The sequence below is a fragment of the Lontra canadensis genome, unplaced genomic scaffold (assembly GCF_010015895.1).
Source record: "Lontra canadensis isolate GAN:19392208 unplaced genomic scaffold, GSC_riverotter_1.0 scaffold65, whole genome shotgun sequence".
Taxonomy (NCBI): domain Eukaryota; kingdom Metazoa; phylum Chordata; class Mammalia; order Carnivora; family Mustelidae; genus Lontra; species Lontra canadensis.
This window is the reverse complement of record NW_022631059.1, coordinates 3,157,114-3,179,185: the sequence shown is the minus strand read 5'-3', so window position 1 is coordinate 3,179,185 and position 22,072 is coordinate 3,157,114. Positions and strand designations below refer to the sequence as shown.

General features: G+C 48.1%; 3 protein-coding genes across 8 annotated transcripts in view; 1 reads left to right on the top strand and 2 right to left on the bottom strand.

Moving 5' to 3' along the window:
• SYCP2 (synaptonemal complex protein 2) overlaps nt 1–6,848 on the bottom strand; it is a 61,407-nt gene extending 54,559 nt beyond the window's left edge. For 4 of the 5 annotated variants that reach the window (XM_032878870.1, XM_032878872.1, XM_032878874.1 and 1 more), the window contains exon 1: nt 6,788–6,847. The gene's annotated coding sequence lies outside the window, so the exon portion shown is untranslated. Of the gene's footprint in view, nt 1–6,787 lie in introns of all 5 variants that reach the window. The other variant, XM_032878873.1, reaches the window with a different exon arrangement.
• Nucleotides 6,849–10,475: 3,627 nt separating this feature from the next.
• On the bottom strand, nt 10,476–11,926 carry PPP1R3D (protein phosphatase 1 regulatory subunit 3D). Its single transcript, XM_032878869.1, has one exon. The coding sequence runs from the start codon at nt 11,658–11,660 to the stop codon at nt 10,761–10,763; it is 900 nt and encodes a 299-aa protein (XP_032734760.1). The 5' UTR covers nt 11,661–11,926; the 3' UTR covers nt 10,476–10,760.
• A 186-nt stretch (nt 11,927–12,112) lies between these two features.
• Nucleotides 12,113–16,990, top strand: FAM217B (family with sequence similarity 217 member B). Of its 2 annotated transcripts, XM_032878868.1 has the most exons (4): nt 12,113–12,246; nt 13,822–13,933; nt 14,082–14,167; nt 15,563–16,990. In XM_032878868.1, the coding sequence occupies exon 4, from the start codon at nt 15,567–15,569 to the stop codon at nt 16,686–16,688; it is 1,122 nt and encodes a 373-aa protein (XP_032734759.1). In that variant the 5' UTR covers nt 12,113–12,246; nt 13,822–13,933; nt 14,082–14,167; nt 15,563–15,566; the 3' UTR covers nt 16,689–16,990. The 2 variants fall into 2 exon arrangements, with proteins under 2 accessions (XP_032734759.1, XP_032734758.1); XM_032878867.1 differs by lacking the exon at nt 12,113–12,246 and having other exon boundaries at nt 13,717–13,933.
• The last annotated feature ends 5,082 nt before the right edge of the window (nt 16,991–22,072 follow it).

Sequence of the window (22,072 nt, the reverse complement as noted above, 5' to 3'; positions counted from 1 at the left end):
AAGACCACAGAGAATTTGAAAAAGAATCGCATAATTCTAAAAACAAAAATAGTCAATAACAAATTTATTAAGAATAAAATGGAAAGACACACAGGTGAAAATTATAGAAATAGAAGCTACATCAGAAAAAAATATCCAAAAAGAAAGATAAACAAAAATATGAGGAGAGAAACTGGAAGACAGAACAACACAGGGGATAAGTTATGAAGTCCTATGTACCTGTCGCTGAAATCCTTGGAGACAGTGAATGGGGCAGAAATAATCCTAAAGAAATGATGAGAAAGAATTTCCCAAAACCAATAAAAGATATCAAACTATAAATTCAAAAAATCGTAAGAATCCCCGACCAAAAAAGAAAACTAATATCCAGCTGCACCACAGAAACTGCTGACAATCAAACAAAAACATTAAAGCTACCAGAGAGTTTAAAAAAATTACTTTTAAGTAGCATCAATAAAACTGATAGCTGACCAACAAAAACTATGAAAGCAGAAGACTTAGAACAGTGTCTTTTTTTAAGTGCCTTAAGATTGGACTTACCATACATGTTAGACCAGACAGACCTGACAGACATCTACAGAACATTCCATCCAAGAGCAGCAGGATACACATTCTTCTCAAGCACACATGGAAGATTCTTCAACATAAACCATATGTCAGGCCGCAAAACAAGTTTTAATAAATTTAAAAAACTGAAATCATATCAAGCATCTTTTCTGACCACAAGGATATGAAACTAAAAATCAATAACAAAAAGAAAACCAAAAATTCTACATGAAGATAAAACAACATCCTTCTGAACAACCAACAAATCAAAGTAGAAATTTAAAAAAAAAAAACCTTGAGACAAATGATATGGAAAAGCAACATAGCAAAAAAACTATGGAATATAGCAAAAGCAGTTTTAAAAGATACAGTTATGGTGAAAAATGCTTACAGTAAAAGAAACAAGAAAGATCTCAAACAACCTACCTTTGCACCTCAAGGAACTAGAAAAAGAAGAAAAAAGTAAGGCCAAAATTAGTGGAAGGAAGGAAATAACAAAGATATGTGTGGAAATAAATGACAGACTGAAAAGACAACACATCAGTGAAAATAAGTGCTGGATTTTTAAAAAGAAAAGTAAAATAGACAAATCTTTGGCTGAGTTAACAAAAAAAAAAGAGGATTCAAATAAAATCATAAAGAAACATTATAATTCAAATTACAAAGATACAAAGGATCGTAAGAGACAATGAACAATTACATGTCAATAAAATGGACAACCTAGAAGAAATGAAACCCAGAAGAAACATATAAGCTAAGAATAATATAAGACTGAATCATGAAGAAATAGAAAATTTGAACAGATCAGTCACGAGTATAGAGACTGAATCAGTAATCAAAAACCTCCCAGCAAAGGAAAGTCCAGGACCAGATGGCTTCACTGGTAAATTCTTCCAAACACTAAAACCAATGCTGCTCGAGCTCTTCCCCAAAACAGAAGAGTTGGGATACTTCCAGTCTTACTACATAAGTGAGCATTATCCTGATAGCAAAGCCAGACAAGGACACTATAAGAAATCACAAAGTGCTAAGAAGAAAGTCAATTATCATATAGTTTCACTTACTTGTGGAACATAAGGAATAGCATGGAGGACATTAGGAGAAGGAAAGGAAAAGTGAAGGGGGGATGGATCAGAGGGAGAGATGAACCATGAGAGACTGTGGACTCTGAGAAAAAAACGGAGGGTTTTAGAGGGGAGGGGGTTGCGGGGGGAAATGGGTGAGCCTGGTGGTGGGTATAAAGGAGGGCATGTATTGCATGGAGCACTGGGTGTGGTGCATAAACAACGAATCTTGGAACACTGTATCAAAAACTAATGATGCACTGTATGGTCACTAACATAACACAATAAAAAAAAAAGCAAATTAAAAAAACAAAACAAAACACCAGAAAGGGAAGGAAGGGCGGGAAGGGAAGGAAAGAAGGAAGGAGAAAGAGAAAAAAGAGAGGAAGGAAGAAATTACAAAGAAAAAGAAAATAGAATAGAAATAAATAGAAAATAAATAGAAAAAACTACAAATTAAATTCTATAGCCAGCAAAAATACCATTCAAAAATAAAGTGAAGAGTTTTAGAGGAAACATATTTCCACATGATAAAGGCCATATATGAAAAATGCACAGCTAACATCATACTCAATGGTGAAAAACTGAGAGCTTTCCCCCTAAGATCAGGAACAAGACTAGGATGTCTACTCTCACCACTTTTATTCAACACAGTACTAGAAGTCCTAGCCACAGAAATCAGTAAAGAAAAAAAAAATTAAAGGAATTCAACTTGGTAAGGAAGAACTAAAAATCTCATTATTTACAGATGATAAGCTACCATACATAGAAAACCCTAAAGACTCCACTAAAATACTACCAGTACTGATAAATGTATTCAGTAAGGTCACAGGATACAAAATCAACATACAGAAATCTGATGCATTTCTATACACTAATAATGAGGTGGCAGAAAGAGAAATTAAGAAAACAATTCCATTCAAAATTGCACCAAAAATAATAAAATCCCTAGGAATAAACTTAACCAAGCAAGTGAAAGACCTGCACTCTGAAAACTATAAAACACTGATGAAAGAAACTGAAGATGACACAAATAAATGGAATGCTATTAGGGCTGGGAGAAAAATATTGTTAAAATGTCCATACTACCCAAGCCACCTATAGTTATAAAACAATGCTTGTCAAAATACCAAAAGCATACTTCACAGAACTAGAACAAATAATTCTAAAACTTGATTGAACCACAAAGACCCCAAATAGCCAAATCAATCTTGAAAAAGAACAAAACTGAAGTATCATAGTCCCAGATTTCAAGATATATTACAAAGCTATAGTAATCAAAACTGTACGGTACTTGCACAAAAACAGACACATAGATCAACAGAACAGAAAGTGCAGAAATAAATCCAGGATTAATTATATGGTCAATTAATCTATGACAAAAGAGACAAGAATATAAAACGGGAAAATGCCAGTATCTTCAACAAATGGTGCTGGGAAAACTGGACAGCCACGATGCAAAACAATGAAACTAGACCATTTTCTTACACCGTACACAAAAATAAATTCAAAATGGATTAAAGAACTGAATGTGAAACCTGAAACCATAAAAATTCTAAAAGAGAGCACAGGCAGTAATTTCTCTGACATCAGTCATAACAACCTTTTTCTGGATAGGTCTCCTAAGGCATGGAAAACAAAATAAAAAATAAACTGTTGGGACGACATCAAAATAAAAAGTCTGCACAGCAAAGAAAACAGTCAACAAAACAAAAAGTGGTGGAAAATATTTGCAAATGACATATCCGATAAGGGTTGTGTTCAAAATACATAAAGAACTTATACAACTCAACAACAAAATCCAATTTAAAAAATGAACAAAAGACAAAAACAGCCATTTCTCCAAAGAAGACATACAGATGGCCAATAGACACATGAAATGATGCTCACAATCACGTATCAGGGACGTACAAATCAAAATAACAATGAGATATCACTTCACACTTATCTGAATGGTAAAAATCAACAACACAAGAAACAACTGTTGGTGAGGACGTGGAGAAAAAGGAACCTTTGTGCACTGCTGGTGGGAATGCAAAGTGGTGCAACTACTCTGGAAAACAGTATAGATGTTCCTCAAAAAAGTAAAACTAGAACTACCTTATGATCCAGTAATTCCACTGCTGGTTATCTACCCAAATACAAAACACAAATTTCAAAAGATATATGCATCCCTATAGTTTACTACAGCATTATTTACAGTAGCTAATTTATGGAAACAGCCCAAGTATCCATCAATAAATGAATGGCACAGAAGATGTGGTATATATACATAATGGAATATTACTCAGCCATAAAAAAGAATGGAATCTTGGCATTTGCAACAATATGGATAGACCTATAGAGTATAATGCTAACTGAAATAAGTCAGAGAATGACAAATACCACATGATTTCAATCATATGTGGAATTAAAATAAAGAAAAAAAGAAATAAACAAAAATAGACTCTTAAATATAGAGAACTGTTGCTTACCAGAGGGAAGGAGAGTGGGGGGGATGGTGAAATATGTGAAAACAATTAAGATTCCTCTTAAGTAATTAAGTAATTAAATAAAAAAGTAATTAAGTAATTAAGTAATTAAGTAATTAAGATTACTCTTATTGTGATGAGCACTGTGTAATGTATAGAACTGCTGAATCCCCATATTGTATACCTAAAACTAATAAAACACTGTACAGTAATTATACTGGAATTTAATTTTTTAAAAATAAAATAAAGTAAAAAATGGAAGAATAATCCTATTTGATATTTAAAAATATTACAAAGACACTATTGCTAAAAAAAAGTGTTAACAGGAAATAAATGGATCAATAAAACAGAAGAGAGTCCAAAATGCATACCCAAACATGTAAGTTCATGCATATATAAGGCTTTATAAATCAGAGGGGAAAAGGTAAACTAGTTGATAAATGGTATTAGGAAAACTGACTCACCATATAAAAAAAATTCAGACCTCTATTTCCCATATTCACAAAAAATAAACTACAGATTCATTTACCCAGTAATATCAGTAAATGTTTAAAAATTACTAGAAGGGAAAACGAGGCTATCTCCATGACTTTGTAATACAGACGGATTTAAGACACGGAAAGCACAAAGCACAAAAATAATAACATTTTGTACATCATTGTCTCTGTACCCGCCCCCCCCCCCCCACAATTTTATTAAGGAGCACACAGGAATTATCTGCTCACTTAGAATCCACCCCTGGCCGGCAACTCCTATAACCATGACATGTAACTCAAACCTTCAGGCCCCAGAGAAACTTCTTTCTGGCTTATGCCTTTGAAAGACGGGGACTTCAGTTAATTATACTACTCTGTTTATTTTGTATATGTTAGACAACTTCTGTTTAAAAAATAGTTGTGGTGCCCGTGTGGGGCAGTCAGTTGGGCATCTGGCTCCTGGTTTCAGCTTAGGCTGTGATCTCACGGGTCATGTTACTGAGGCCCTCTTAGGGTTCTCCATGCTTAGCAGGGAGGCGGCTTTGAGAGTCCCTCCCTCTGTCGGTGCCCCTCCCCCTTAGAGCTCTCTCTCGCTTTCTCTGGAATAAATAAAAAAATCTTAAAAAATGTTTAAGTGGGGGGAGGAGGCCAAAACAAGGCCAATGCGACCGGAGAAGGCTGTAGACTGTGCCGATACTGACATTTGTATCTATGCTTTAGAATGGAGCAGAACTTCAGAAACCGAAGTGGTCAGGTGTGGGAAAAGACATTAATTCACTGCCAAATCCTTCCCCGAGTGGAGCAAAAATACAGTTGCTCCTTGCATAATGAACTGCTTCCTAATAGTGTCAAATGTCCACTTTCTTGCTCTTCTTTGCATTCCAACTTGTGGCTCTGGAAAGACTAGCAACTTAGTACACAGTATCTGCAACAGTTGCACGTGGCGACTGAACATTTTGCGGTTCTGAGCGGTTCGCACTGCTCTTTCACGCGCACACGTGTACGTCGGCACGGACGGCGGGGACACAACATGGACTCCACAGTGGCGGAGGACAAGTAAACGAGGACGGGGACTAAATATTTTCATAAAAACATTTAATAAGTTTAATTATTAAAAACAGTTTCAGTATTATTTAAATAATTTAAGACAAATGTTCATTACTAATTCATATTCTATCCCAATCTTAAGAGAATTTTAATAATTCAAAAATTTTTAAAGGAAAGGAAAATTTTAAAGTAGGCTCCGCATCCACCGTGGCGCCCAATCTCACGACCCTGATTAAGACCTGCGCTGAGATCAAGGACACGTAACCGAAGCCACCCAGACACCCCCAAAGGAAACACAGTTTATACGACGTCATGTTTCCGGTGAGCACATTCCCAATGCAGTCACAGCCTATGCGGGGTGAGGGCACGGATGCGTTCACACGCGCGCAGATACAGGCCCAGGGCTTTGAGAACCACCCGACAACCCACAGGAGGCGCACACTTGGCCCCAAAGCCCCGCGGGTCAGTACAAGGCGCGCGCTCCAGCCCGCACCGACCGCTCGCGTTCACGAACGGACCCGAGGCCGACCAGGACCGGGGACAGGGACCGGGGACAGGGACCGGGGAGGGCAGCGCCCTCGCCCCTCCCTAGAAGGGACCCGCCGAGGCTCAGCGAACACCCGCGACTTCGCGGCGGAGTCCCGCGCACGCACGCGTCTCATTAACCACCCCACCCAGCACCGCGCGCGCCGACAACCCCGCCACGGCAGGTGGGAGCCTGCGCCCCGCCGGCCCCGGCCCCGGCCCCGCCCCGCCCCGCCGGCCCCCGCCCCGGCCCCGCCCCGCCCCGCCCCGCAGGCCCAGCCAACCGCGGACGCAGGGGGCGGGGCTTGGACTCGCCTCACCTGAGGCGGCCGCCCGGGTCAGCCCCGCGCGTCCGCCCCACGCTGCCCACAACCCACCGCCCGCCGCTCACGCCCGCCGCCCAGCGCTCAGTGCGGACCCGGCCCCTGCCTGCCCCGCGATCGGCGCGAGGCCCGCCCTGCCCGGCCGGCCGGAGTCGTCCTCTCAGCCGCGCCGCCGCGCCGCCCCGGCCGTTTCCACAACGGCTCCGCCTCAACCGTCGGGAGGCCGGCAGTCTCCACGCTCGCCCACCCGCCGCTGCCGGAGACCGGCTCGGCGCCGCGGCCTCCCGCCACGCAGCCCCACCGTCAGGGAAGCCCGGCCCGGCGCCCGGCTTTACCTGCGGCTGGAAGAAGCTCCCCCGTCCGGCCCCCGGAGCCGCCGCCACGGCCGCCGCCTCGCGTCGCGTCTCCAGTCTCCGCTCTTCAGGCGGCCGACGGAGGGCGGGAAGCATCCGACCAATCAGCGCCGCGTGCGTTCGGAAGCGCGTCCAATCAGCGCAGCGCGCAGTTCAGGCTCCGCCCCTATTATCCGACGGTGACGCTGGAGTCGCGGAGGCCGGAGCCAGGGGCGCCGCGGTGGGCGGGGCAGGGTAAGTGGACTGCGCGCTGCGGCCGCTGCCCGGGCCCGGGCCCCAGAGGACGCGTCCGCGGCCCTGCCCGGCCTGCACTGCCCTCCCCCGGTGGTGACGCCGGGTGCCCCCAGTCGCCGCCGTGCAGAACGCCGGCCAGCAGGGCGTGGGCGGCCCCGGGAGACCTCTAGGCTGCCCACAAGCCCCCTGGACGGCGATGGCGTGACGGGGTCGCGGGGACCCGGACACACCTGCGAACCCTGCGAGCGGGCAAGGGCCCACTCCCCCGAGGGAGCCCACGTGCCACCGGGGCCACGCCCACCGGGGGGCCACTCCCCCCCGGGCCACCCCCTCCCAGGGGCTATGCCCCACTCCGGTTTCCTAGACGCAGGAGGTGCCAGGGTTTGCTGCCCTCACTAGCCAAACCCCAGACCCTTGGGGGACGTTAGGTTGAAGGCCTGAAGGCGTGGTACTGAGCACAATCGTCAGTTGTATCCCCAGGCTTTTCGGAGCATTTCCACTTAAGTTATCAGTTTAAATGATAAGATCAATGGATGCTTGTTGTGCAAAATAGGAAGCAATTCCGAAACGGACCCAGCAGACAATCACTTCGGAAGTTGAAGTCCTGATCTCGGGTCTTACCACTTTCTAGTAGAGAAGAAAAATAAGAATGCTTTTGTTGTTTCAAGGATCGGGCAAGCATGGGGGTTTATACACTACCACATGGAAGATAAAAGCAATCATCTTAATTGAATTGTTCTTAAGTAGGGTTTTAGAGTATGGTGTTAGATGGAAAAACCTTATCAATCAATCATAATTGGATTTCCAATTAAATTTCACAAGCACCTCCTGTTACAAGGCAGAGCAGGTAGATTTTGGTCTAGGTTTGAAGGCTGACCATGAGGCTTACTAGCTGTGGGTCTTCAAAAGAATGGCTGAAACCCTTCTGAGCTTCATTCTCATCAGCTAAGAAAGCAGGGGCATTATCTATCAGGTAATTTTCAGAGTTCAACGAAATCATCTGCATCCGCACCTATCACTGGGGGCAAGCCAATAAGAATGGGTGCACAGTAAATGTTAGTTTCTTTCCCCTAAGTGCCAGGCTTTGTGCTGGGTGAGGGACACAACGCAGAGGGGGGTGGGGGGGCAGATAGACACTCATTACTTCACACACAGAACTTAGTAAGCATTGAAAGAATCGTTTTCCCACACCCTACACTCCCTTAGAACTTGCGTTAGATGTTAACACGGACCCGACCTAAAAGACCGCACTTGTTTCTCAAGGACATACACAACTGTGCTCCTGAGGCTGAGGGGCAGTCCTACAATTTTCCCTTTTTTGGCAAGGCACTAAATCTGATAGTGTTTTAGAAAGAGTAAGACTTACGTATGAAATGACTTAAACAAGAAGTTTCTAAAGTCTTGTTTCTATAATTAGATTAGAAAAACACACCTCAGATAACAATTTATGCACATACTTTAATATTGAGGCTTGAATGAAATAATCTTAAATGACCTTCAAATATGATTGGGGAGACAGCCCCACAATTGCACAATCCACTGCAAAATTTTAAAATTTAAGCAATATAACTATTTTAGGATCTGAAAGTTCTCCTTAAGCTAAACTTTATCAACTTCTTTATCAAATAGGAAGGTATATTTAAGTTTTTACATTTTTAAATGTTGATTTTTTTTTTAAAGGCACGTTAAGGCTCTCTTACTATCGAAGATAAAACATTTACTGTATATTCCATGAGCAGAACCTTTTTGACAAGTGACTTTCACATGGATAAGATTCTTTACATGCCTTTATACAACAATACATTTGGTAGCTCTAACTCTTATACCTGAATGCTCTGGACAGTTGTCTTGCACTCTGGGCTGGGGCCAAGGACACAACAGCCAAGGCTCTCAGAGGCTTGCTGACCTAATTGGACAGTTAATTAAACAGCAGGAAATGGAAATAGGCTTCCGTCCCTCTTGCATGTCAATGTAGTGCACAGTGCTAGTAGCCAACGGTTGTTCAATTGAATTACAACACTTTAAATCAAAATTCAGTGTTCTTATTATCAAAAGGTACCAAAGAAAGCGATCCCTCTTCTTTGAATTTTAGAAACACGTAAGTTGCAATTATAAAAACAAATTGGTTAAAAGGCAAAACACATCGTTTACATAGCGATCTGACAAATGTCAATAAGTATTCAAAAATTTAGAGTCAATTCATTGATGATAGCTATCACAAATTAATGACACTGGTTTCAACTGTATTAGAAGCAAACTTCACAAGTTGGAGGCCTTCTTCATCTTGGCTGGGTTTCCACACCTCAATGTTAGCACCTGCTGTCAGAGAGACCACTGCTCAGCACCAAAAGAAATCATCAGCAGCTCTCTGGGAATTTTAAGTCATCCTGGCATTCAGCAGGGCACGAAGGCTTTGACTTCTTGGTTGGAGATAAACAACAAAGAAGGAAAAGCATTTAACATTTTAAAAATGGGGAGGTGGGAAAAGTCCAGACAATGTTAGAAACTCTCCTGTCTGAAGGCACAAAGAATAAAGTTGGCAGGTAGCTGATAAAACTGGGAAAATATAAATACAATTTAAAATGATTAAAAAGTATAAATACTGATGATTTTTCCTGCAGGGCTCCAGCTACTGATGAAAACACTTGCCAGTTCCACTTAATAACCTGATTTCTGAAGGATGACTGCTGGAATTTTCTGACACTTAAGCAGACATTAAAGGAGTCACCTTAGTCATCAAAAAGGTAATTGCAGAGGGCATTGTTGCCTGAAATTTTTCTATAGAATTGCCTGAAAATTGAATAACTTAAGGCAGAATTTCTTAAAATGTTTAGGTCGTCTCAAGCCTAAACAACGGCCTGATAACATGCAGATACATAATTATCAAAGACGAAGAGGGGGGAACAGAGGAAGTGGGAGGAGAGACTGCAAGAGAAGGGACTGTTTTGCTAGTTTTGAAAGTCAGGCTTTTCCCCCTTCCTTGGCTGTTGATGTAGAAGACACATGGCCTAACCAGGGCAGCCTGAACTCCCAGGAATGGCTGTATGATGAATGATGAGGCATAAATTTCTTGCCTATTAATAGTTTCCCACTGTTAGAAGTCTACAGACATTGGCAAGCAACCTAGTCTCAGGTTTTCCTTGTCCCAGGGCAGAAACGCCTCAAGGGGCCATGATGGGAGTCACACTGTACATTCTGTTTGCAATGGGCACAGACACACAGGACTTATTTTTTAGCTTGTTAAATCCAGAATGTTCCTGAGAAGGCATCCAATAAGGGTAAAATGTTCCAACATCACAATGATAATAAATAACAGCTACGTTTACAGAGACCCAGTCAGAATACATGCAAAAGCCACAGGCTTTCCTAGCAGGAGGACGCAGGCCTTTCCAAGAAGCCCACCAACCCACCCGCCCCACCCACCCCACCTGGGCTTTCTCCAGAAGGGCCCACCCAGCCATGCATCTGCCCACCCAGCACCCTCCCCCAGCGCGTTATACGACTCGGCCTTCCGGCCACCTGAGGCTACTTTTTAGACCTAGGGACACAGACGTTTCAAGTAGAAGACGGGAAGGGCCACCGCCCAGGGACCTTGCCGCGGGAAGTGAAGTGAGAAGACTCAGGCTGGCGGTGGGGTGTGAGGAAGGGTAACCGCAGGGACGGGAGAGCCTGGCTAGGGAACCGCTGCCGCTGGGCCGGGCCGGGCCGGGCCGGGCCACCCTCAGATGAAGTGGATCCAGCTCTCCTCGCACTCCCCGCGAGGCATGTGCAGCGCGTGGTTGCGGCACGTGAGGCTGTAGTCGCGGCCATGGTTGTTGTCCCAGTACTCGGCCCCAGCCACTCGGTAGCGCAGCGCGAAGTGCACGCGCGAGCCCAGCGCCAGCAGGAAGGGCGGCACCGGGAAGCCGAAGGCGAACACATCCTCCGTGCCCTCAGCGCCCGCGGGCCCGCGCCACCGGGCCACTGCCTCATGCGCGCTCTTCCAGTCTGAGAAGGTGTAGCGCACCGCCACCTGCTTCTCAAAGGCCACGTTGCGCACACGCACCGTGCCGCTGATGCCCAGGTCGGAGCAGGTGACGCGCTCCAAACAGACGAGCTGCCGCCCCAGGCGCTCGCTGAAGTCGGTGGCCTCGATGGGCGGCAGGAAGTCGGGCACCAGGCACTGCAGGGTGAACTCCAGGTCCTGGCTGCTGCAGCACAGGTCCGAGTTGATGGCGAGGCGCGACAGCACATGGAGTGGCACCGACGGGTCGTCGCCCGCGTTGAACACCTTGACCTGGGCCAGCTCCAGGCCCAGCGCGTCGGCGAAGCGCACGCGGAGCTGCCGGCTGCAGCCCGGCCGGCATGCGGCTCCCGGCGCGCCCCCCGCCTTCTGGCGGCGCTCGGGGGAGCTGGGCAGCGAGCGCGCCCGCCGCAGGATGATGGGCCGGAGGCGAGGGTCGCAGCCGGACGTCTCCGGCGGTGGAGGCGGCGCGCGGCCCGGGCTCCCGGGGGGCCTGCAGGGCCGCGGCTCCCGGGCGGCGCCGCCGTCCAGGTCTGAGAGGCAGCTGAGGCTCCGCGGGGCGGGCTTCCGGGACCCCGGAGCCGGGGGCAGGGCCGCCGAGCCCCAGCCTCCGGACATGGCCCGGCCAGCCGTCGGGCGACAGGAAGCCGGAACCGAGGGGCAGCCTCCGGACCCGGAGCTCGATACCTCGGGGTTCCCGTCGGGCTCAGAATTCCTTAGTGTCCGCCGAAAACCGCCGCCCGCAGGGAGCCTCTGGGGCCGGCTATGCGCTCCCGCCGTCCGCCGCCGCGCCCCCCGAGTCTTGGCGCAGGTCTTCCGCTTCTTGCAGCGAGAAAGGAGATCTTCAGCCGAGAGATGAATGCTTTCTCCGGGGGGAGACTTTTCCGTGCCCCCCCCTCCCCCCGGGAGCGCAGGGTAGCGCCTCCCTTCGGCTTCTTCCGAGGTTCTTGGGGGGGACGCGGGCGGCGCCGCCCCTCCCACCTTCCCGGCCGCTGCGTTACTTACATGGCTGCAACTTGTCGGGGCGCAACTTCCCGGAGAGCCTGCGCCCCGCCCCTCGTGACGCCGCCGCGCGCAGCCGGGGAGCCCTGCGCGCCGCCGCCTCCCCCGGCCTGCCGCAGCGCGCCGCAGTCCGGCCTCCCCGCCCGGCGCGGGGAAGGCTGCCTGGCGGCCTCGTCACGTGTCCTCGGCGATCGCCGAACAGGTCTGATCAATTTCTGTCTGCATCTGCCGGGTCCCTGCGCCTATCGATCGCAGACCTGTGTCTGCACCAGCGAGGACGAGAAAAATGCATGCTGCGGGCCCTTGGACTTCTGGGTTACCGGGTTGGGGGGTGCGCATAAATCGGCCTTTCCAGAAGCGGGCCCCCGGCTAATTGGAAGCCTGTAGGCTAGCCAGCTCTTTGGAAGTCTGCCCTGCACCGTGGAGCCCCGGCCAGACCGAGGGAGCCTCGCTGCGCAAGGGGCTGGCGTCCCACCACACATCACCCACAATGCTTTGCCGCCGGGACCGCCAGCCAGTTCCCCGGAAGGTGGGGAGGGGGCGGTGCTGCCCTGTCGGTCTCCTGGCGCTGGGCCCGAAGACCTGGGAACCGGAGTTAATGCCCTGTGATGAATTACGCCGCTGCCCTTAATCGGCCGCTGGCGCTGGGGAAGCCTTTCTGTAGCCAGAGTCTCAGACCTTTAGTTTTGTTCCGCTGCGGGCGCTAGCCACCAGGGAAACCGCGAGCTTGCTTTCCGCATCTTAGGATGCAGGCCCCCTCCAAAAATTTTCTCCTGTTTCACTCTGTAAGGGCCCGAAAACGGCGCCGCTTACCTGTAGAGCGTGCCAGGTGAAATGCACTGGGGAAGGTGCAAACGCGCCTTCCAGACAGCAGTGCGGGGCCAGGCATCCTAGAGGGTTCCTTTTTACCGTCCCGGGGGACAAAGCAGAAGGAAAACCAAACGACTGAAGGAGGGCTGGCCCAGTAAAGAACATTCTCCACATCTAACATAAATCAAGCTGCTGATGGTGTAAGTCACTAATTGTGAGAGCCTGTGTGCCCTGGCTGAAAGGCACAGGCGCTGATGAGAAGTAATACAGCAGAGTTTCAGGAAGAAAAAAGTCTTCTATCCCACCTCTTGTCTATTTTACAGAGGCGCCGGGTGTTGTGGAAGAAAGTACTCACTTTCAAATCAGGGTCCTTTTAGTAGGCCACCCACTCAAGATCAGGGAAAGCAGCATTCTTGATAGGAGTCAATGGAATTTCACAGAGATAACATTATATGATCTGTATTACTATACTGACAATCTTTTAATGGACTGGTGTGATCCTGAAGGCGGGAGAATTAAAGGGGAGCTTCCCCAATAGAGTGGTCCTTCCATGACAGCTGGGATGTGTGCCTAATCCTGGCCGTTTTCAAGGCTCTCCTGTAATTACTTGTCGAATGAATGAATGAATGAATGGACATGGGAGATTGGAGTAATACCAAATCTTAATCATTAATTAGCCCCACACATTTCTGAGGAAACTCGTGTGTGTGTGTGTGTGTGTGTGTGTGTAAGAAGAGAGGGAAGGATTCCATAGGCAACATTTATAGCTGTGTGATTTTGTATCTAATATCCACTGTGAAAAACAAACAAGCAAAAAAGATGAAGCTGTACACAGAAGGCAGTACCCGCCCCCCCCCCATTTCAATATTATGCAAATATTTCAAAACAAACCAGTGCAAGCCAGCCCAGTCCTGGGGGCGGGACCCTTTGCAATCCATACTTACCGACAGGGTTCTGTTGCTTCCAGTTCCGGTGGTGAGTCGTCCTTTCCAAATATAAGAGGAATAAAGAAGTCACTTCCCCAGCTGTCATCATCTGCCAACACATTGAGCAAGAATATTTCAAGCACTACAGAAAAGGTGATGTAAATTTTGAGGGAAAACCTTATTAGATTTGTTCTGCTGTTTTTTTTGTGTTGTGTTGTCATGGTATTTGTTATCTTATCTAAATTATTAAATTTATTATCTTACCTCAATTATTATTTTAAAAAGCATGTTTGTTTTTTAGACAGTCCATCAAACCCTAGAAGATGATCAGCCGTCTGATTTTTTCAAGAAAGGGAATAGGGTGACGAAGTGTCATCAGAAAAGCAGGTAAATGATTTTAATTGCTTTATCGTGCAAAAGGCCCATGATACCAGTTCTCCAGGCCGAATATGTGTGGCTGGAAAAAAAAAAAAATAATGTCTGTGGGGAAGAAATCTGTATTTACATTTTTTTATCCAACAGAAATGAGTTGGCAAAGTGGTTTTAAACATTACAAGTTAGTAAGAATTCCAGAAGTCATAATTCTGCCACCGTTAGCAGAACCTATCGTTTTGGGTAAGCCCCTTAATTACCCTTCTATGACTGTTTCCCTTTTTATAAAAAGGATCCTGATAATCGCTTTTATTGATGTACACTGACAGAGTCAACAAGAGTTATAACAGGATCGGTTATGAGTTCCAAATGAGCTCCATCTGAGTTCCAAATGAGTTCCATTTCTGCAACATATATTGAGCACATGTTAGTTTATTGGCCATGATTCAACACCTTTCATATTTATTAAGAAATCACGTATTTTCAAATGATTGCTTACTGTGGTAGAAACCACAGGACCAGTGGACCTCTGAGGTTTCCAGAAAGCATATTAACACTCATTTGCTTTTACCCTACCTGACTTGGGTTCCTGAGAGATATTGTGAATCCTAGTGAGATGCCGTGTTTTAGGTAAATACACAGAAAAGAAAGTATTTTCAACTCTGATAGGAGATCTTCCCTCAGAGTAAATCGCCGGCGGGGGGGAGGCAGTTGCTCTGGTAGTCATCATTCCCTTTTCTGCACAATTCACAAGACAGCAGTAATCCTGTTTTCATTCATGCTCTGCTTTACAGCACCCTGTGATATTTTTTTTCTCTCTCCTTTTAAAGTTTTCTTGAATGTGTTTCCTATTTGAGAATACTTTAGTAAGCTTTCGATTAAATGTACAGGTTGTCTGTGCTATACTCTCTCATATTAAGATTAGATTAGATTAGATTCAAGGGCTCAGAATCACCACTGATCGGTGATTAAGTTGTAGAAAATTTGCATTTTACGCCTTGTTTACTTTTCATGGAAAGTAGACTTGAGAAAGAAAACCAGGGCTTTTACTCACTAGGGTCATTAAACACTGTTCATCAACAGCAGAACAGATGGGAGAGTTTAGGATAGATTTTCTCCAAACTGGTGGTGGTGGTGTTGTTTTTTTAAAGTATACCTGACTGGTCTAAAATTATAAGCACTTTAAGAAATGTCAGTGTTTTTCTGAAGTGATACTATTTGATATGAGACCAAATCCGTGCAACTTCTTTTGGCCCCTGTGCCCTGCAGTGTTTCTTGACTAGAGCCCAGGGTGGCCCACTGCCCCTCCCAGGGACAGCATCGGCCACAGCCAGGGGAGCCTGCTTGTTTAATCACAGCCAGACCTCTTTGTGTCCTATGAACTAAGAATTACAGTTTTCTTTCTCACAGCAATATGAATGCTGGCCCGTCTTGGAATAAAGTACAACGTTCAAAAAAACCTTCAGGAAAGAGGCAGAGTCAATCCCAAGTGCCCCTCGGGTCCTCCCAGCCTCCCGAGGACGGACTCCAGGACAGCAGGTCCGCAGAAGGAAAACCCAAAAGGAGCCCACCGGGCCCCCAGGGGCGGGGCGCCTCGGGGAAGGAGCTGTTTCTGGACCTGCAGTGCATGAAAATCCTGAAGGAGGGTGTGGGCGAGGATGAGGACAGCGCCAGCGACCTATCCGACTCCGAGCGGGTGCCCCTGCTGCCGTCGGTGCGCGCGCCCCCGGAGCTGCACCTGCGCGCGGAGGAGATCCACGCTGCGGACCCGGGCCTGGAGCCAGACGCCGAAGCTGAAGCCCCCGGCGGCGCGCAACCCACCTACCAGTATGCAGACTTCCTGCCCGCCCCGTTCAGCTCCTGGGACCTTCGCGACCTGGCCGTGCCACCCGGCACCGAGCCCAGGCCCGCAGCTCGCTGTGGCGCTGTAGGGCCACTCGCCAGGTACATCGACAGGCTGGTCCAGCTCGAGTGGCTGCAGATGCAGACCGTCCAAAGTGAGAAGGGGAAGGGCGCCAAAGCCAAGCCTCCCACCGTCCCCGGCATGTCCACGGGGGCTCTGAAAAGCCCCGGCAGAAGCAAGCTGGTGGCCAGTGCTGCGGCCAGGCCTCCCCAGGAGGGGGCTTGCAAGCCGGGCGCTCCCGGTGCTTCCCGGAGGAAGGAGCTGCACCCAGAAGAAGCCCGACCGTCCTATTACGCGTTTGACACAGCCAAAGGCCTCCGTGCGCCTCGGGCCAGCAGGCCGAGTTCTCAGAAGCCAGCCCTTGACGCGAGGACGGAGGAGCAGAGAAAGAAAGTGAGTAAGAGCCCCAGACTCCAGCGCTGGGACCCGCCCTGCAGTGGCGGCTTCCCCAGGGCTCCCGCGCAGGGGGCAACCCCCCGAGACTCCGCTGCCCCCAGCGGGGCAGCCAGAACGCAGGCACACGCGGGCCTGAAGAAGAAAGGCGGAGCAAACAGCTGTGTCCCCGCCGCCATAGCCAGCGAGAAGAAACCCAAAACCAATGGAGTAAACCCAAGCACGTACAAATTCAAGTAAGAACCGAAATGATGCGTTGCAAAGTCCCGCAGAGCACTAAACGTCAGAGCTCGTCCGAAGGTTGGCACACTGTGAGTCCGAGGACGTTTTCTGGCGACCCACAGGCGAGTCCTAGGGTGACCCCGTGGTGCAGCCGGCTGGGGCTTATTTGCAAGGAAAGGTGGCTTTCAATGAGCCTTTCTTCGTGCCGGCAATCTTAAGCACATGAGAGCCCTTTAGCTACTTGAACCCAGGTCTGCGCCATATAACGACATACAATGACTGGGAAAGACCGGTCTGAACTGGACGCCGCTGCCAGCCGCCAGCCGCACACCCCAGCGGCGGCACCGTCCAGCTCCCCCCCCAGCTGCCCCCCCAGCTCCCCTCCAGCTCCCCCGGCCGGGGTACCTACAAGTAGAAGGTCCTGCGTACTGTGTTCAACTGTGCAGAGTCTGAGACGTTTGAAAGAGGGTTTTCGGTGCCCTTCTCCTAAACCGTCCAGACAGAAATCCTGTCTACTTCAGGCCCAGGAGGGGCCACAGCTCTTCCTCTCGTTCGGGATCCTCTTCTGGAGCAAAGTCATGGAACACTGAGCTGCTTGTTCTTTCCAGACAGTGGAATCTAATATTCTTACAGTTTTTTGTTTTGTTTTGTTTTTTAAGGCATTTGAAACTCAGAGGTGGTGGTGAAATCCACCTTTGTGTTCTCTACCCAGAGGTGAAAGCAGTGCCCAGTGGGTCTCAGCAGAACCCTTCCTGCCTGGTGGGAGCCCAGAGCGGAGCACTTGGCACCCAAGCGACTCTGGCATATGTGTGGCTTCTGGAAAAGGTACGCAGTAAAGCCACGGTTTGTGGAGTCTGCACGGAAGGCCTGCCACGAACTGTAGATACACATGAGAGCACTGTGACTGTCACGGGCGTCACATTACTGATTCCAGACCTAGGTCCTGCTGTAGGAAGGACATGATGTGTTTTACTTTGCAAGAGCAGGATTTTATCACCTTGCTTCAGGGCAGAGGGGTGGGGACACATTTCCAGATTGGGGGGGTGTCTTCTTAACAAACAGTGGGTCCTGTGGCTCCCCGACTCTTCTAGAAGCTTCTTATTTAACCACCACTAAGCCGGGTCTACGTGGGCCTTCAGTCGCACTGTGAGGCCTCTGTTAATAACGTAAAAATCTTTAAAACCTTTGGTGGACCACTGGATATACAGTATGTTTTAATCACGGAAGCCGATTTATCTCTTGAAATGATTATTTGCTTTCATCCATACGTGTTTCTGTATTTTTCACCTTTAGGCCAAATGTTTTCCAAGGCCCTTCAGTTAATAGGATAAGGATTAAGAGACATTCGTAAATAAAGTAATGCGCACAAGTTAAATGTAAAGATCCCATTTTACAATCAGAATTTACTAATATGAAACAACATATACAGGTGTTTAGGGCTGTTTTCTTTTGTCCCACGACTCGACTTCTAGATTTTCACAGTTTCTGTCTTATGTTCTTTACCTTCCACACCAGCCTGCTGGAGAGAGTGTGTTTTTTCATGAAGATCTTGTACCTTTTTATATAGACGAAGACGCCCATCTAGTGGACCTCATTTCCCTAGTTTTCAGTTATGCTGTGACGTTTCCACTCACTGTATGGACTGCGGGTAGAAACCCTAGCGCTGCTCGGTTCGCCTTCCTGTGGTTGCTGCGTGGCGTCTCCCGTGCCCTTTGCCTGCGCTGCCCCCTCATTCGCGATGCCTTCTCGGCTGTGACGTCCACCGGCTCTTTAGAACATTTCAGGGTCGATGAGTCTCTGTAAGCGCGTCATGTACATACACGCACTCCCGCTATTAATACTAAGGGGTCTCTGGCGAGCTGCTGCCTTCTCCAGGAGTGCCGGGGGTCCTCTGGGAGGCCCTGCAGGGTGAAGGCTCCATGTTCACTCTTCCTTGTGGACATCTGAGCTGAAGACCATCCTGGTTAAGAACTGGGAGGCGGTGCCTCGGATGTCACATTTGTTCCTTGTGCTCTGAACTGAAGTCTGTTTCCTAATTTGGGGAACAGTTATAATGTCACATGTTATGACAGTTTGAAAAGCCTGAAAAAGTGACTTTGCTTACTCACATTTTTGCCTCAGGTTGACGGTTAATTTTAAGCAGGATTCTTGCTGCTGGATCAGAGCCCCCGATGACCAGCAGGGCCTCACTACAGAAAATAAGCACAATTTCCTTCCCATGATTTCCTAGCCCCTCCCGATACAGCCCCCTGTCCTAATGCTGCAGACCCTAATCCTGCTGCCCCTGCAGACTGTGCCCCAGAGCGGAGTCCTGGCCTCCTGAGGGTGGTCCCTTCTGAGCCACCCAGGGTCCTGCTAGTCTGGGGACCTGTCATTGTCTCCAGAGAAGTGCCTCTCATTTCTGGGAGTTGTTGACATACGTGTTGTGTTTAAACCAACTAAAATAATCCAAGGTTAAGAAAAAAGCGTAGAGAAAATTAAGAACTATTGAAGGTTTAGAATCAGTTGTGAAAGTATACAAAAGCATATGAAACAAACTGCAAAAACCTATCAGTATCAGCTGCGGTTCTCTGGGGCGAGACTAGTTCTCAACTCCTCAAGGCCCAGGCCAGCTGAAGGATCATAACTGACGGGCGGGGCGGCGGGGGGAGCCTGTGTGGACCAGATCAGAGCGCCACGGGTCTCCTGGCAGCTACGGGCTGGAAGGACGGAGGCTTGTCCTGGTTCTTACGCCAGTAGGCTAGTTTCCAGAAAGATGGAACAATCTCTACCTTTCATGATTTAAATACTGTCTATTTCCTCTTTACCCTCACTTACTTGAGTAGTTAAAAATAGAAAACTCTAGGTGGTATTGTGTTTCAAGGTAACAGAGAAGCAGTATTTATGATTTCTTCATGTCTGTGTCCAGGGGTCCATTTCAAACGGCCTGGCCCAGTCGAGCATGTTTGTTATTTGGTGTTAAATTATTGTACGCTTGGTTTTGTACACAATAAAAAGAAAACACATCTTACGTTTTCGTGAAGCTGGATTTTTCCTTCCTTGACGTCGATTAAACAGTAGGCGATGTTGTCTGGGTTTTTCGGGTATGGGCCCGTTGTGCTTTTCGTGCAGCTCTCTTCCTGAGTTTGTCTCGTGTCTGCCTGGTCATCTCACAGAACCGCTGGGCAGGAGACCATGCCGTGTCCTTTCTTAACACTCAGCAGCGCACCTGCCAACGGGGCTGGGGGCATCTGAGAAGCACGGCTGGGCTTTCCGGAGTCCCTGCTCCTCTTCATAAGCCCAGAAGGTGTCCAACGGTTAGGGAGCCCGGATGGAAATTCAGTAACAGTAGAGCGACATGATAGGAGCTCACACAAGAACATGCACCTCCTGGGCCGGGTGCCGGCTCTCCCTGGGAATGCGCCTGGGGCTGCAGACATTCTCAAAGGCCGCGGGCTCCTTTTTCTAAGCTCCCTTCTGAGAAGGAGGCCCATTCTTTTGAGTCTACCAAATGATGGCAGTTTAAAAAGTAATTCCGGGGGGATTAAAAAGCAAAATTCCACCGAGAAAATTTTATAGATGTTATTGGCTTTATTTAATGATGTGTGAGTCGAGGAGCCTCCACCCAGCAGGTAGAAAGGAGCTCCGATGTGTGCACAAAAGGACGGACTTCTATAGGCTCTATAGGCAGAAGGGAGCAGGCACGAGGAAGTTGTGCTAGATAAGAAAGTGGCTGGGTCATTGCAAGCTCACTTTCCTTTTTGGAGTGGCCAGGGTCTTATCAGGAGAATGGCCTCCCCAGTGCGGAGCAGGTGACAGCTGACTGCCTAGTTTAAGATCCTGCTCTGAGCCCAAACTCCGAATAAGGCTGGGTTCTTTGGCCAGCTGGGCAAAGTCATGCCGTAAGGCCCTGTGGTCTTTTTATCAGGGGGTTTAAAAATAATTTTCTGGTAGTTGGGAAATCAACCATGTTGGAAGTTTTTTAAATCACAAATTTTTACATAAAATGGCAGGTTATTCTTGGATGTTGCTGTTTTATTATCCACGAGGCAGCAACAAAACCTCTCGACCTAACCCTAAAACCACCTCAGTCCAAAGGTCTCCTTGTTTGATTAACATCATAAAACAATGTTATCAGAATAATGATCAGTGGAGGAACACAGATCATGAATTTGTAAAAATCCTCCTAGAGACCCTATAAAAATCTTCCCTCTCCTCAGCAGCTTGCTGTTGAAAGGAATTAACTGTGCTACCACTGGAAAATCATACAGAATTTTAAAAAATGGGGTAGTCATGAATAGAACTGTCCCAGCTCAAAAGATATTTTAGAGAAAGTCAATGTCCGTCTCTCTTGCAATCCCACTGGGTCAGCACGGTCCCGTGGCCCTGCTCCTCCCCCGGACAGCCCCCTCTCGCACCTGCTACAGGGGGAGGCGTTCCGAACATGCTGTCTGGAAATACGCCACCGGGGCACACTGCCTACCTCAAGTTAAAGACACTTGAAAAACAGCAAGTCGAACAAAAACACTCTTACCTTTCTTGTTTTTCTTCAAAGCAGGAGATGAAATTCCTGTAGGAGACATGTCCTCCCAGTGCCAGAAAGAAAGAATCATTCTTACCATCAGGGATGAGAAGTGGAGACCGAGAATTCTGCGCAGGTTTTGTTAAAAGGCTCTTGTCTTCCTCAGTCTCCCCATACAGCCGCGGACGTTTTCTACAACTGCCTCTCCTTGTTCAACCCATCAGCAAAGCTCACGACTCCCATCGCTTCTCCGGGGGCTCATTCCTTCTCAAGGCCCCGCATCTTGCAGAATGGGACTCCACAGTTGGTCTGCTTTTTTTCTCCTGTCGATCTGTCTTACATCGACTTAACTCTCAGCACCAGCCAAAAGGGACCCTAAGAGGAAGCAGGAGAGTGGAGTTTGCCGCCCCACAATATTTCGAAGGGACAGCACAGCCATGGGAAAGGCTCCAAAAGGCGTAAGGGTCGCACCGGGGAGATCCCCATGTGTTGGGATGTGTCTCCCTCTCTGTACCGGGAAGAGGAAGAGGACCCTAGAAATGCTTATCGACTCTTACCTCATTTCGGCCTGGACTCAAATCTGCAAAACAGTCACACCCATTTATTGAGCTTTTCCCCATAACCTCACGGGGTAGAATTTAGTGCTTTGTCATTTGCTTGTAACACCCAGTGTTCGTTCCATCCCCTGCCCTCCCTTGTGCCCACCCTCCAGTGGCCTCATCCCCCGCCGCCTACCTCCCCTCCAGCAACTCTGTGCCCTAGAACTCAGCATCCCTTATGGTTTGCTTCCCTCTCAGTTTCCATCTCATTTTATTTTTCCTTCCCTTCCCCTATGTGGGATTTAAGAAACAAATGAACACCTTTTGTCTTTCGGGGCAGGTAGTATTTAAGGAGGTGGCGT

Bases quoted from the DNA above. Each gene is read 5' to 3' on its own strand.
- PPP1R3D (XM_032878869.1), bottom strand. From the start codon at position 11,660: ATGTCCGGAGGCTGGGGCTCGGCGGCCCTGCCCCCGGCTCCGGGGTCC.
- FAM217B (XM_032878867.1), top strand. From the start codon at position 13,724: ATGCAAATATTTCAAAACAAACCAGTGCAAGCCAGCCCAGTCCTGGGG. The intron at 13,934-14,081 runs GTGATGTAAATT...TTTGTTTTTTAG, and splicing joins TTTCAAGCACTACAGAAAAG to ACAGTCCATCAAACCCTAGA. The intron at 14,168-15,562 runs GTAAATGATTTT...TCTTTCTCACAG, and splicing joins AAGTGTCATCAGAAAAGCAG to CAATATGAATGCTGGCCCGT.